Source organism: Sparus aurata, chromosome 6 (assembly GCF_900880675.1).
Source record: "Sparus aurata chromosome 6, fSpaAur1.1, whole genome shotgun sequence".
In the NCBI taxonomy this organism is placed as follows: Eukaryota; Metazoa; Chordata; class Actinopteri; order Spariformes; family Sparidae; genus Sparus; species Sparus aurata.
This window is the reverse complement of record NC_044192.1, coordinates 11,290,839-11,306,454: the sequence shown is the minus strand read 5'-3', so window position 1 is coordinate 11,306,454 and position 15,616 is coordinate 11,290,839. Positions and strand designations below refer to the sequence as shown.

The 15,616-nt window shown below is 40.1% G+C and overlaps 1 protein-coding gene across 2 annotated transcripts in view; it reads right to left on the bottom strand.

The window, feature by feature from the left end:
• Nucleotides 1-2,604: 2,604 nt before the first annotated feature.
• Nucleotides 2,605-15,616, bottom strand: part of LOC115583949 (metabotropic glutamate receptor 4-like) — a 217,676-nt gene continuing 204,664 nt past the window's right edge. For both annotated transcript variants that reach the window (XM_030421234.1, XM_030421235.1), the window contains exons 10-11: nucleotides 9,382-9,628; nucleotides 2,605-4,944 (exon numbers count right to left, since the gene is read on the bottom strand). In XM_030421234.1, the coding sequence (XP_030277094.1) occupies nucleotides 4,895-4,944; nucleotides 9,382-9,628 (297 nt within the window). In that variant the 3' untranslated portion in view covers nucleotides 2,605-4,894. The remainder of the gene's footprint in view (nucleotides 4,945-9,381; nucleotides 9,629-15,616) is intronic.

Sequence of the window (15,616 nt, the reverse complement as noted above, 5' to 3'; positions counted from 1 at the left end):
CTGCTTGTGATCAGATCTCACTTTCCTGCTCTATGTGCAAAACACATGTAACATATGCCGAATTTACACAAAGGCCCAAATAATTAAGAATTTGTCATAGACGGCGATTCACAAAGCTGACAATGTTCCTCCAAACTCAACAACTCACAAAATTGAGTGATTTTGTAAAGGAGTCTGGGGAATTTCTCTCCCTCCTCACCTCCTATGTTGGTGTTCATCTTCAAATTGTCACTAACTATTAGATATAAGTAATCAAATTAAGACAAAAAATATGAGCCCCTACCTGTGACAGAGTTGCTCAGGGACTACCAGTAAAATGTCCTTGTACAAGCCTGTGTTACATGAATCTTGTGTCTTAAAAGGCTTCATCATTTTCTGATATTATGTGTTCTTTATTGTTTACTGCCACAGAAAAAAAGCGTGTTTCATGCAAAGCCTTGTAATCTCAGGAGACCAAACATTGCAGACGCCTCATTCTGTCTCCGCCGTGTGAAGATGATGAATACCGTGCTCTGCATGTTGGAGTAATCTGGTGCTTGGACGTGCATTTAGCACACTTGCTATGCAACAACTGTTTTTTTCTGAGCCTTTTGTACAGTGGGCTGCGGTATCAAGGAGGCGTGGAGAAGATGATGGATCCTGAGAGCTCGCTGCACGCAGGGGCCTTGGATTCAAGTAGCTGCAAACCATTCATTTAAAATAATTTCATGTTTCCCTCCACCAATTCTCTGGCCTTCCAGTGTTATTATCAGAGCCAACTGTGGCAACATATTATTCAGAGGATGGCAGCCATTGTCTGATTTTTTCCTGAGGGCTGACGAACTGGTTTTTAATTAGTATTATTATTCACAACAGGAATAAAAAACAGTCAGACAGGAGTCACCGAGCTGAAGATAGTGAACGTTAATATATGCATTACTCTTTTTTTTTAATTTTTTTATCGTGTATTGAAAGTTTTACTCCCGTTTATGTTTAAAGAGGAATTACATTTTTCAAAGCAACATTATGTAGAAATCTAAATAATTAACACAAATTCCAGGTCTGTACCAAATTGTCAGACATCATGTAGGTGTTAACTACAAAAAAATCATTATGTTGTAACAATGTCGACACTGAAGTCACGTAGTGCAGAAACAAGTGATGTGGGGGGGGGGGGAGGCTGAGACAGAGACACCATCCACCCTGTTACAAAACACTGCATCAATAAAATGAATTTGAAGCTGTTCTTTTGGGTAAAAAGGTTACATAATGTTGCTTTAATGTTTGCATGTTTTGGTGTGTCAGTCCAGCTGCAGTGTAATCCTGTGGGGCAACTCCGGCTGTCAAAGTTACGTCCACCAAGTGCTTGTTTTTGCCACCGACAGGCTGAGGTTTTTATTTTACGTGTCTGACAACGTTGCGATAAAGAATACTCCCACAGAGAGAGAGAGCCTTTTGTTACGTAACAAGATTATTTTTGTAACCAGAGGACTCACTCTGACATGTCATGAGATGCGAGCTGTTGCAAAAAGACGACGGTGGAGAAATCGTCAGCACTAATTTATTTCCAAAGTCAAGATAGCTGACGATTTCACTGATTTTAACAACCAGGATGAGGCAACAAGTGAACATGAAACACCTCTCTTGATATTTTAGAGTGAGACTTCTCCGTAAAGTGTTATACCAAGGCAACTTGTCTCGCTTGAGTTTCTTGAGGATGCTTCACCTCTCATCCAAAAGGCTTCTTCTTTAGTTCTAACTGACTGGTGAGGAGTTTCGAGCCTTTAACCCTTGTGGGGTCATCACCGTGTCAGAGTCGTTGAGCACTTACATATACCATGACCTGGATAACTATCAAATCTTCATAGAGAATCTCGAACAAGGCTTGTTTTTTCAGTTACAAAAGGTAACAGAAAGGTTTTCCTCCATAGGAATCTCCGGATAACAGTGGCAGCCCGTCACAAAAACAAGTTCTTTTGGTGGAAGTAACTTTGACGGTCCGAGTTTAAGTTGGAGCTGAGGCAATCTACTGGACTGATTCCAAAACTTTTGGTAAGTATGAATCATCTACACAATAAAACATGTGAATACATACAAAATAGTGGAACTGCCCTTTAAACATGGAAGGGAGCTGAAATCACGCCCCTTCTGGTTTCCATCATGGGACCTTATTTAAGAAAAATACGTACGGTAGTGATTGAAGAGACTAAAATAATTTTTTGATCTGACTTGATTGCTGACATTAACTACACATGTGAGGTTTGTCAATTTAAAAGATACATCTTTATCTCGAGAAAGCTGCAGTTTGTCAAAGAATGAATGGAATATAAAACTGTGAATATGTAATTATAAAGAAGAGTTGCATTAGTGATGTCATCACGTTGAACAGTCACCAAAACCCAGAATTCAAACCTTTCACAGCTGGTTCTGTATATTAGCAGCTGGCAGAACTGACTAACTAACTTCACTACATAACTGCAGTTGTCGATATGAGCAGATTTATTATTTATGATCTTTTTTAAATTTCCCTTTCTGGGCCAAGATGGCGACCATGTTGGTGTTGGTGACGTGTGCTGAGCGAGATGATGTAGTTCAGTGAGCAGTTTGACACAAAACCAGATGATATTTTACTTTCTTTATGACAAACTGACTTTATTGACTTGAAAAATGATCTTTTAAATTGACAAACATCACGTGTGAATCACGAAAAAATTCCATTCTCCATTCACTACCATACAAAGAGCTTCCGAAAATGAGGTCCCATGAGGGAAACGAGAGAAGGCGTGACCTCAGCTCTCTACTACAGATTTCTTAGAACAATCCATGATTCAAATATCAGATCTGTACATCAGTGAAATCTTCGTCTCAGTGATAAGCAGCGCTTCTGAGTCGCCCCAGAGAATTATGCTGCAGCTGTGATGAGGCCGAGGCGATCCACTGGACCAGTTCCAAACCTTTCGGTAAGAATGAATCATTTACACACCTGAACATGTAAATACAAGGTCCAGTTTGAAAACCAAAAGAATCCCAGAACTTCTCTTTGAGCTAAGTGTCGCATTCATGAACAAACTGCTCGATTCTCCACACAAACCTGAGAAAAAAAAATGTCTGTTGAAGTTTGAAAACATTTTTAATAGAAATAAAATTTTTGTATAAAAAAAAATAAACATGCTTCACACACTTCATTAGTTTCTCATGAGGTTTTACAAATACATAGTCAGATAGCCAGGCACTGTATCTTTTTGTACATTTTCCCCAATTTTAGGATATGTCAGGACATAAAGCAGACATCATCAATCTATTTAATAACATACATTAACTTGCCATTTAATTTTGGTCAGCACTCACATTTTATTCTGCAACACAAATGGTGTTGAAAAGTAATACAGAGGGGGAGGCATGAAAAGCAGCATTGAATTCACGACACAAATGACCCCACAATGTTTCCCCCCCCCGCCAAGACATTAGAGGGCTTTTATACTGCACGAAGCCAACTATTAATCTGTTCAGCGAGCTCCGGGTGATTGATAGAGATATTGTATACTTTCGCAATTAGATTTTCATTTGTCGAAGAGCCTTACAACTTCCTGACACCTCCTTCTTATCATGAGAGTGCCCGGGGAGGACATGTATAGTAATGAATTTTCTCAGTGGCTGCTCCATTACGAATATCACCTTAAGGGCATATATTTCGCACAATCCCCTCAAGGGCATACTTCATCTTAATTCCCCTGCTAATGGATCTGTACAGCTAAGCTTTACCCTTACACTTTGTGTGACCAAGAGAATAGCTGGTGGCAGTGATGGTTGGGGGGGGTGGGGGGGTGGGATTCATCCTGGATGACAGCTTACAGTAAGATCTCCTGGTTAGAATACTGTTTATTTTAACCACAAGTCTGTTTCAAAGCACATACAGGTATGCGGAGGGCAGTGGCAGCCTTAGGCTAGCTGGTAATACAAATCATGGCCTCACTTAAGCACAGATAAATAATCACTCACTAGACCTTCACCATTTTGAGAACAGTTTTTTTAACGCACAATAGGCCCGGGCCCAAACAATTGTTAACAACGCTGCAACAGAGTTTAAACGCATTCCAAAGATATTATTTTTTTCTTTTTCTTATATGTTTTTTTTTTTTTTAACAACACAACACAGGATGTTGAAACTGGCATGCTCAAAATCGGCAGAGACCATCTTATACGTGTAGTCATTCTTTTTAACTGAGTGGAAAGCTGCAAGAGAGTTTTTTTTTTTTTAAAAAAAAAAGAAAAGAAAAAAAATTCCACGTCAGGTTCAGATTTGTTGCATTGTTGAGATGATCACCAAGTCCTTTGACTCATGAGGCCGGAATAAAAACAAACACGAGCTCCTCTTAGAAATCCATGGACCATGTTTTCATGCCTTTTTGGTGTTGATTAATCCCTCGTGATGCCTCTGAGGTTTGAAGATTAATTATAGTCTTTGAGAAAAGAACTGGCAGACAACATTGAGAACACCTGAACGGATTCTTGACTTTCAGTTCAGTTTCAGTCCGCACTGCTCGAGATGACAGAGAAGTCTTTTGAAAGAGGGCATAGCTGAAATGTAAACACTCAAAAGGAAAGCTCCATCTTTCGATCTTCAGGCCTCTGCCATGCAAGTATTTTTCTTCTTTTTTTTTTTTCTGTGTGTATTCTTGTGAGGCAGACAGAAGATGGAACTTTACAATTGCACTGTTATCTGCTCTGGTCCCCTTTGTTTTGTCTGTCCCTGTGGTCTCCCCTTCGACCGTGTCACGTCTTTGGGCAATGCTTCTGTGATCTCCACGCCAACAATAACACATCCATTCTTTTGTGTGTATATGTGAAATTCCACTCTGTGTTTTCCCTCCGTCAGGGGGGAAAATCCTGAATTATGATAAGAGCCTTTGTCCCCTTAGATTGCGTGGTTGCTGTAGCTGATGTAGGTCTGCTTTGTTGAGAAAGCTGAAAGAGAAGAATGAGAGGGGCGATTGAGAGTCCAGCCGAGTCAAGGTTAAGTATTGTGACATATGGGATGAGGCAGGCGAGGGCGTATGTTTGGACATGTTTTCCCAGTCTAACGGCTGAAAATGAGTGTTCAGGTGCTGTTTAGCCTTCGTGCTGCAGTGTAGCAGAAACGCCAATAATGACCATAAATTCCTGGGTCTCCGGCTACATTTCTACGCTGTATTACCTTCACCAGAGAGTTTCAGTAAAGCCTGCTGCCCACCCCACCACCACCACCACCATCACCACCCCCACTACCCTTTCCTTCAACTATCAGGCCTCAACTTTCCAGTTGTCTCCCCAGACTGTGTTAGCTGATTCGCTGAGGTGGAGCAGATAAATCCTGACATATCACCGCCAGATCTTGGCAGTTGCATGGAGCTGGCCCAGACAGGAATTTTTCAATTTCATCAAGCCGTATATTCACAGCGGCGATGACAATGACAAATGGCGCTTATTCAAATAGCCATGCACTGTGCGGGCCCCTGTAAACGCTAACCCCATCAGGATAAATTGCTGCTGGCTATCAATTCTGTGCCTTTTGCCTCCTCGCCACTTATTGTAACAAAAGGCCCTATTAACCCCCCACAGAAATTTAAAGTAAGACGGGAATTAATGTTTGTTTACATGTCTCTATTTTTATGGCCTTCACTGCAGTGCGCCATTGTTACTCCAGCGCATTGTCACATATCGATTTCAGTTTTCTGTGTTGACAAAAAATACAATGTCGGCTCTATTATTCTCCCATGAAGGGCAAGATTTCTCTCGACTGTTTGGTATGGAAAGTGAGGAGTAAACACAGCTTTAAAAATGAGTGACAACGGGCTCGATTCCTGGTTAGTGCGAGCCAGATGGAAGGGCTGTATCTCTGATGACAGACATGACCGATGGAAACCTGTTCCTGCCCGAGGCGAGCCGGGTGGGAAGAGCATTCTGGACGTCACATGAGTAATTTCTGCTGACTCAATCGCTGAAGTCATTATTTACTTCACTTGTATAAATCCAGGGTGTGTTACTGATACAGTAGAGCCAAGCACTTTTATTGGTACTAAGATTAGGTGGAGGCACACGCTTGGAGGTGCAGCTGCCACAGAGAGGAGAGTCAGATGCCTCGTGATTATTTACAGTGTGTTAAAACTCTGGCTGCAACTGGTGTTTTTCATGATTGATGTCTCGATTGTTATTTCAATTGATTGGTTAATGTCGATAAACTGTGAAAAATGCCTGACACAGTTTCCATGAACACAAGATGAGGTGTTTTGTTCAAACATATTAAATGCACTGAAAGAAACTTTTAACTGGTTATGAAACAGCCTCTCTATGACCTATATATATCTATATATATATATATATATATATATATATATATATATATATATATATATATAGCAAGAAGATTGTTGTGTTCTACATGCACGCTCGAATGCTAAATACGCTAACGTAACTATGCTACATATGAAAATGTATGACACTGTTCAGCCAAAAGTGTTATACGAAGAGCAGCAGTTATGATCTTATTAAATGTGTGTTTTTCAAGTTATTTTCATGTCATGTCATAAACAATTATTTGACATATGACCCTAAAAATGCACATACTGCACTCCACTATTAGATAGTTAATAGGATATACGACTATCTTTGTATTACCTGAAAACAATTTATAGGTAGTGTAATGGCAAACTGCAGTACCTACAGTCTTCATCTTATCTTCTTCTTGAGAAAATCTAAATCTTATCTTAATTCTTATCTGTATTTAATTGTTTTATTGTTTGCACGTTTAAATAAAAGTTGAAATAGATTAATAGTTTATAATGAATCTTGCAATCCTCAAGTGAGGTTTAACTTATCAAGTTGGCTTGATATATTCAGTGTCACTGCAACATTTATGTGAACCTATTTTTAGAATTGTTTGCAAGTTTGAAATAGAAATTTGAGATAGTGATAAAGACATAAACAGGCATTTAAAAGTTCAATTTCGGCTATAATGACAATTAGGACAGTATTGTTGCTTCTAATGCCTGTCAGCGGGTTGGATACCAGCTTTTCAGGATCTGATAAATTGTAAAAATTTAAAGAACATTTAATGGCACAGTGCTGTACAGTGCTGTGGATGAACTGACAGGTCTCACATCTTTAGGTTTAAGAGTGCATACCTCTGCCAAGGGCCAACAGTCAATTTTGATTCAATCAGACCTAATCAAATATCAAACTCAATAACCCTGTATCATTCTAAATTTTAGACTATAACTATTTAACAATAATTTAAAGCTCACCATATCTAGGATCTACATCAAACTGTACTCACTCATTGATACCAGACACCTAAATATGTTTTTTATATCAAGTTCGATGCACTATTCAGTCAGAAATTAAGAGAAAATTACTTGCTTTGTTGAGAAAAACGTGTAAAAATTCCCGGATCCGTCTCTTTATCTGGATCTGCACCAAAGTTAATGGGGTCTACGGGGTTAAACAATTAGTCGATCCATTGATTTGTTGATTGTCAAAAACTGAAAGGATAATTATCCTAATAGATTCATTATTTTAGTCATTTTTCAAGCAAAATGTCAAACTCAGGCAGCTGGTTTAAGCCTAAATGTGATTATTAGTATATGAATGTAAAATACATATCTTTAGGGTTTTAGCTGTCAAATAGAAACAAGCAACTTGAATAGGTCACCTTAAGCTCTGCCAGATTTCAATGACAGTTTTTCAGACTTCTGACATTTCATCAACAAAACAATCGATTGTCTCGTCAACATAAACCCTTTAGCTACGACCGGCAGCACTGTAGAGCACACTGCGCCAAACAGTCTCTATCTATACCAAACACTAAGATCAAACAGGACAGAACCAGTTTGCGACACATGATTTAAAAAAGTATGCAGTTACCGAGAGTTTTCTGTCGATGCATGTCAATTTATCAAGTCTTTGCTACAGTACCGGCTGATTCAGTTCTGAGTGTAAATATAGAGACACACAGTCAAAGCGGAAGGTACATATTAGGGCTGAACGATATATCGTTATCGTATCTATATCTAGATATGAACATTCAAGATATTCATATCGTAAAAGCAACGATATAAACGATATAGATTATCCTGCTCGCCCTGCACGTACAGCTCTGGCATTCACAACAAACATCCTTTTTACGATTGCCCTTGAATGCACCGCTAAGGCCAGCCAACCACAAACCTTATTTCATGCTTGCTGTGGATCGACAGCTGAAGCCAACCAATGACAAACATACGAGGGCGGGAGTGAGGGAGACGGAGACTGAGACGCACACACAACTTGGCGACTTTCTAGCTAGTTTAGCGACTTTTCAGACCCTCTTAGCGACTTTATTTCTGAAAAGCGACTAGCAACAAATTTTGCGACCTATTCAGATCATCAGGGGAAAGGCGAGAAATATATTATATTGTAATTCTCCTGCTGCTTAGAGTCATCACAGTCTGCGGCTCCCCTGCAGCAGCGCCGGGGTCTCTGCCCTCCTGAGCGGCTGCAAGCGGCAGGTGTGTGTGGGGGGCCGGCTGTGGCAGCAGGAGCGGACGCTGCGGCCGCTCGCTCTGTGGATTTGAGACCATATAGCTGCCGTCTACTCTGTTTTGATCTGTTAATTCTCTGACTTCTTAGTCTTGCTAAATTCCACTGGTACTTTACCAGCGATAAACCTGAAGCTGCTGAGTCTCGATCTTCACTCTCACTCTTTCTCTCCAGATTAGGATGTCATCGTTCATCTTGTAAAAATACACATAGTTCGTTTGATCTTCTCCCTCCCTTTACTGTTGTAACTTCAAATATATTTGTCTCTGTAGTGAGTTTGTGATTATTTGGTAAAGATTTCTCTATCAACCATTTGTATATGGCTTAAAATAATCTCTTTATTTTTCTGAAAAATGCTTGGTTTTCACCGAACCCGTAGTCATATCCTATCGTATCGATATCGAGATATCTGGCATGAATATCGAGATATGAAATTTTGTCCATATCGTTCAGCCCTAGTACATATCTGTGAAACATTTGCAGATGTCACGTGTAGCCATTTAATTCAGTGATATAGTGATGACAGCGAACAGCAGAATACGTTTTCTGTGTTGACAACTGATTTCTGCTTCATGACTTCCCACCTCACACACGCACATCATTGAGATTCCTGTAATGTTTCCCTCTGACTCAAATGAACAGTGGCACATTTACTGGATTCAATGGAGTGTTAAATAACATGCTACACATCTGTTAATAAGTAATCATTTTTTACTCTACGCTTCCAATTTCTGCACCGATGTGTTTGATTTACAGACACTGAAGGACAAAATATTACCAAGAAAAGATAAACAGTGTTTTTGCTTTTTTTCAGTCAACAGCTTTCCTCATTAGCATTACTGCTCTTACATTGTGTTTCGAGGCTTTCGCACAGCTCTGTCTTGGCTTCTCCGTTGGGTCTGAGTCCAGCCTTGGGGTTGAACTTGTTGGACATGGTGGCTGCAGTAACCACGGCCTTGAGGCTGCGTGTGCGCTTGGGCACATTCTGCTCGGGGTGGAAGAGAACCACGTAGACCTTCGGCATGTAGAGCAACCCGAGGGACACTGAGGCGCTCAGACTCACAGAGATGGTCAGAGTGGTTGTTTGGATGTACATCTGCAAGAGGCAAAAACAAAACATGCAGAATACAAACAGTTAAGACCTTTATTTGGCTCTGGATTGTGCAGATTTTTTTATATGGGTAGTGGGCTGTACAGTACAAGTGACATCTGCTGTGTATCATTATAATTAGAGCACCCAATGACCCGTTTGTTGGCCAAGCTGTTGTTGAAGTAGTTTCCACTGCGTCCAATCAAGGCTTCAAAACTATCCGATGCATGTGATGTTCTAAAACTTGTTCTAAATCACCATCTCATTTGCTTTAATGGCGAGTCTGCCAAACCAGCCAAGGCCACCTTGTTGGTTTAATTTTCTGCCGTACTAGTTTTAGTATGGCCGTCACGTCAACCCGAGCACACATTTCAAAACGCCACTCGATAGGATCCTTTTTCTAACTCACAACAAGTAGGTCTGTAAAATATAAACAAGCTTGTGAAAACTTTACACATGGTCAAATCCTTTGAATCAAGGGGGATGATACTCCGAGAATCATTCTCACTCGTTCCTTTTTAATTGTTTCCAGAAGCCGCAGCTGAATTAATGAGTCATCCTCAGAGAAGCATTTTAATGAATGAAAGCTTGTGTAATTTCTTTACATCGTAGTACGTTTTGAGTGCTTGACTGGCCGGCTGAGAAGAATTAACTTGTAAGTTGTGTCACAGAAGTTATTATTTAGAGAGACTGCAAAATTGAATGCATCCAAACACGACGACAAAATTCTCAACATGGAGGTTCCAACCATCTGTAGTCTGATTGAAAAGGGGAGGTGAGTCGTGCATTTGCATAATAAAAATCACACTTTAGGGTTTTCATCAGCACGATCACCTCTGAAGGAACCAGAGTTCTCTCAGGTGGATTTCTGATTTTTACTGTTTGTGATGTGCCTGCAGAATATTACTGTTCAAGCAAGCACTCTTCCAACCATCACAGCGCACCACAGAGTGGGAAAATAAACTGTTAATCTTAGCCTCTGTCGGTCAATGATTTCTATTTATGATGAAATTATGATTTGGTTATTGGAGGATGTGATTAACGGTTTTAGAGAGCTTGCATAATATATACTTCGTGGTTTCTGACAATGTTTAACCTCATAGTTCAATCTGTGCTAAAGTTTGACGGCTTTCTGAGTGTTTTCTTTTAGATTCATCAACTAGTCAAAGTATAAACCATTTAAATGTCAGGGAAGTACGTTGTTGAGAACACGATTTTTTTTTTATATCCACAACTTGATGAAAAGAACAAAAGAACTGTGAAAGTATTGCAGAACTGCTGGCAGTTATATCTACTACCTTGCTAATTTAAAAGGACAAATCCGCTAATTTAGGGTATTTATCAAGTGTCGCTACAAGTCTGGCTGATGGAATAATGGGTACCTGGATTAAACAGTTCCTTTTTTACCAACCTCACTATTGATGGTGTTCCTATGTCCTACTTTAGTTCAGAATCAGTATTCCGATGTAAGCTTGACGGGGAAGTTTGCGGAAAGATGCAGAAAAGACCAACACTTTCTCACTCCCAGCTCTTCAAAAACTAGAACGCTTTCAAAATAAAGCTTGCTGACAAGCACTTTACATATGACAACATATTATGACTTTTGGACTGTTACTGATGTTGCCAAACGGTTACGGGCTGGTTAGATTAAGGCTCCAAAACAAGATGGTTATTATTATTATTATTGTTAGGAAAAGATCATATCTTGGGCCAATACCTACACTGATTTTCATCACTTGAGTAGCGTAAGTAAGCTGTGTCACTTACCTACGTTAACTTACTTTCGTAACATAACTTCAAAACAAATCACTCTTTATTCTTGATAAGAAACAGTACACCAACCCCAGTCTTCTGAAGAAAAAGTCCAGTGTGTGACCCCTCCAACCACCCCAATCACTCCAGACTCTGACTTTTCTCGTTCTTTAAACCACTGCACTATAGGGGCACTTCAGGAAGTGACACTAGAGGGGTTACGACAGCATCAGACTCAAAATCACTGTGACACTGACCAGACTGCTGTATTTAAAGTGTTGGGAATGAGAATGGATTGCATACAAAGACCAGGGCCACCTGCGCAAACTGCAAATCAATATCCTAAAGGAAAGTCACCAGATAGAACCAGATATTGATTATTAAACATGTAGGTGACAATAATAATCAAGGCAGAACTTTTCCACTTCCTGTCATGTGTTTCCACTTTTGAGGGCCACAACACAGTGTTGCAGTTTTTTGACTCTAACATGGACTGGAGCAGATACAATTTTATTTGAGAATATAAAGGACTGTTATTACTGGGCCTTACCATGCAGATAACTGCACTGTCTTCTGGTAAACAGCGCAATAATCATCCAAATTTGATCGGTTAGCAACAAATGCAATCCTGCTTGAACACCTGACATTCAAACATCTGGGCTGTGTATTCTGCAACATACTGTAAACTGTCAGTGCAGGTGTTTCATAAGGCAAACGTTCAGTTACTGTCCTCTAAGGGTGGTTTACTATTAACGAAGCCTTTAATGCCCATAGGTGCAACTATTTTTTTTAACACCGTCATCTTGAGACCATGAGATGAGAGAATGGTCCACTCTTAAGTCATTTTCTCATAATGACCTTTCTATCTCCGGAAAAACAACAACTCTTCTTCCGTCATAATGACATGATAGCGTGATTTTGAGAAAACTAATTTAATTTAACTGAGATAATACTATGTTTGATCCATGACCAATTAGGCCTTCCATATAATGAACAACTGAGAAACAGAAATATTTCGTCTGATTAAAACAAAATGTCTTATTTTCTCTGTAGGATGTGACAGGCATTTTTTAAAAATGTAAAACAGTGCTGTAAGTTAGAAAATCAGTGGGTGCACGACTTAAATATATGACTGTTCGTGGGTCATCATGAGAGCTGATTTACAGCTGTAATCAAAACAAATGTTGACTGAAATATTCTAGTAAACCATCTTGACATGCACTGGCACATCAGGATCAAACACTTTCTTGCGCCATGATGTAAGACTCAACTAACACCGGCTCTAATTCACAGGCTTTCTACCTTAAACTATAAATATTTGATATGAACTGACTGTATAGTATCTCTTCCTTTGACTGGCTGAGTTTTTCATCAGCTGCCGAGTGACCCTCTCTACATCCCTGCTGTTTTTTTTTTGTTTATTTTTATTTCAAAGCGAGTAACATTTAGCTCTCCAGATGTGACCCCTTTTTGAATATCGTGTTTGTGTTTATTATTTGTGACTCTCCGTAGTGCCCCCCTCCCCCAGACTGGCTGCAACTCATCGCAGCCAGTTGTGGTGCAATGTGGGGCTGCTGGCTGGAGAGAACAATGGAAGAATTGAGGCAGTATGAGAGAGGGACATCTGCAGCAGTCCCTCTTCCCAGCTGTAGGGAGTGTTCACCAGTGAACTGCTTTGGGCTCACTGCTGCCTAAGGGACCGACTGTTGAACCCAGGCTGTTACTCACTTGAACAGGAAGAGAAAGTTCTGTATTTCAACCCAGAATAGCCGTCTTCAAAGCAACCCTCGCTGTCAGTTAATTAAACGTACTGCAAGGAGTTTCTGACTGGTTGTGAAACAGTCTCAATTTAATACTGATGCCTCTATATGACCTACATAAGCAAATGAGACCATCCGCGGGAAGATTGGTTATTTCTGCATGGTTATGCTTAATGCCTGGCACTGGGTCAGATTCCCCACAAAATCAGATGAAAAGATTTATGGACTGGAAGAGCAAAATATTTTGCAGTTAGGAGCACATTAGCCAGTTAAAAGGGAGCAGGAGGAGATTTTTTCTGAGGGGAATTTAATTTTTGACAGAATCAGCAAAGAGGAAAAGAAAGGAAATTACAACAACAACGAAGAGACAGTGGAGGAAGACAGTGATGGAGTGCTGTGGGCAAAAACATGGGACAACCTCGCTCAGCCAATTAACAGATGGAGAGTAAATGCTTTATAAACCATTTATTAAGCTATTTTACACCTCAGTTGCAACTTTACAATAACCAGTCGCTTATTGGTTTAATGCATTGGTTTAATGCATTTCAGTGTTTGTTTACAGTAATAACTATTAACTTAAGTTTAATTAATGATTAAATGACCATTTATTAACAGTTAGTTTGCAGGAGCTTTCTTTTAGTCCACTCAATGAGCTCCAGCTTCTCTGTGAGATTGTCTGACATGTGTAAGCAGTCGCTTGTCATAGCTAATTAGCTTGTCTTTTCTGGCTAACTTTCTTTTTTTTAAAAGTATTTTTTTGGCCTTTTACGGCTTTATTGATAGTACAGCTGAAGATATGACAGGAAACAGGGGGAGAGAGAGGGGGAGTGACACGCAGCAAAGGGACCCGGGCCGGGAGTCGACCCAGGTCAACTGCAGAGCCTCGGCACATGGGACGCGCGCTCTACCAACTGAGCCAAACGGCGCCCCCCTTTCCTGGCTAACTTGACTTTTCGCTCATCTTTCTTCTTCTTCCATATGTTTAGTCACAGGCTTGAGGTCCCAAAGTAGCTCTTTGGATCCCTCACTCTAGGAGTGTGGATCTTTGGTAATCTCATGATTTGATTTGATTTTGATGTTGGGGTGTCCAATTCGATTCGGAGTCAATCTGCAATCTTAAAATGATTCTCAATTCAAAAGTGGGTGTGTGTTTGTTAGCTAGTTAGGTTTTTTTTTTGTCAACATCACACTGCTAATTAATATTTTGAAAATCAATTTTCTTACGCTTTTATATGGATTCTGAATCGTGGGAGATATGAATCACGATTCTTACATGAATAGATTCTGTTACCCTTCCCTACCTCACTCTCTACTGCACTGGTTGACAGCATATCTCCGTGGACCCATCGCACTTCCGCCCACTGGCTTAGCAGCGACTTTATCCTTGTCTGTGACCCATCCTTGGACATGGCAGCAGCGTTTTTGTTAATGTGATACAGAATAGTGCTTCAGTACAGTACAACTAAACTAAAGAGTGGCATCACACATTTTTACTTACATTTGACTTTTTGCCTCTCTGGATGAAAATGTTCTCACACTATGCCTCTTTTGAGTACACTTCACTTTTTATGTCAGACTGATAATATTTAATTTTTGCCCAGCCAGTAGTTGATCATCAGAATATTTTATCTGGTAGAAAACGAAAACCTTCAATGCCCACTGTACTGCTCAAATGGAGTCCTGTTTTCATTGTCAGACAAACTACAGTGTTCAATCCATTAATTTGTTTCCTCCTGATTGCAGTGCACCTGAGCATGCACATACCGGAGCTCATAAAAGTGAGTTGCTGCGTATCTCACACACCTATCATCACACCGCTATTAGCAGATCATGCCGGAGGCAAAACATAACATAGGAGAAGCACCGTATGGCAGCATTATTGACTTGACTATCTGTCAGTACATATATGATGATAGGAGTCAATATGAATCCCACATCGCTGCCTACAGAGTGCAGCACAACTGAGTGAGAATGATAGCTGATATCGTAAGATTAATTTTAGGGTTCATAAATGTAAACAGATTCCATTTTCAACCAGGGACTCTAGAGTGCTTCTGCTTCTGAATGCAAACTATCAAATTCCTTTAAATGGCATAATTCCCTCTCTACATTAAGCTTCCGCATTATTTCTCAGCATGATATGGAATCGTTCAGCAGAGGAGCTTGCTGCATGAGAATTCACAATAATTGCACTCTAATTAAGCTAATAAACAAATAGAGGCCTTAGGGGACGCAGTGATATGGCTTTGTGGGAGAATGTCATTTATAAAGATCACAATTCTTTGGCCTTGATTAGCTTCACGGCTTGTTCACCCATTATTGGCGCACCCAGAGGTCAACAGGCAGGACCCAGATGACTGTTGTGCTGTAGGCCTAATGAATGCAAAGACTGCTCTCTTAAGTCCATGACGATGCTCAGCTCCCTCTGCTCTGTAGCATCTATCTTCATTATGAATTATTGGGCCTGCGGGACATGAGCATG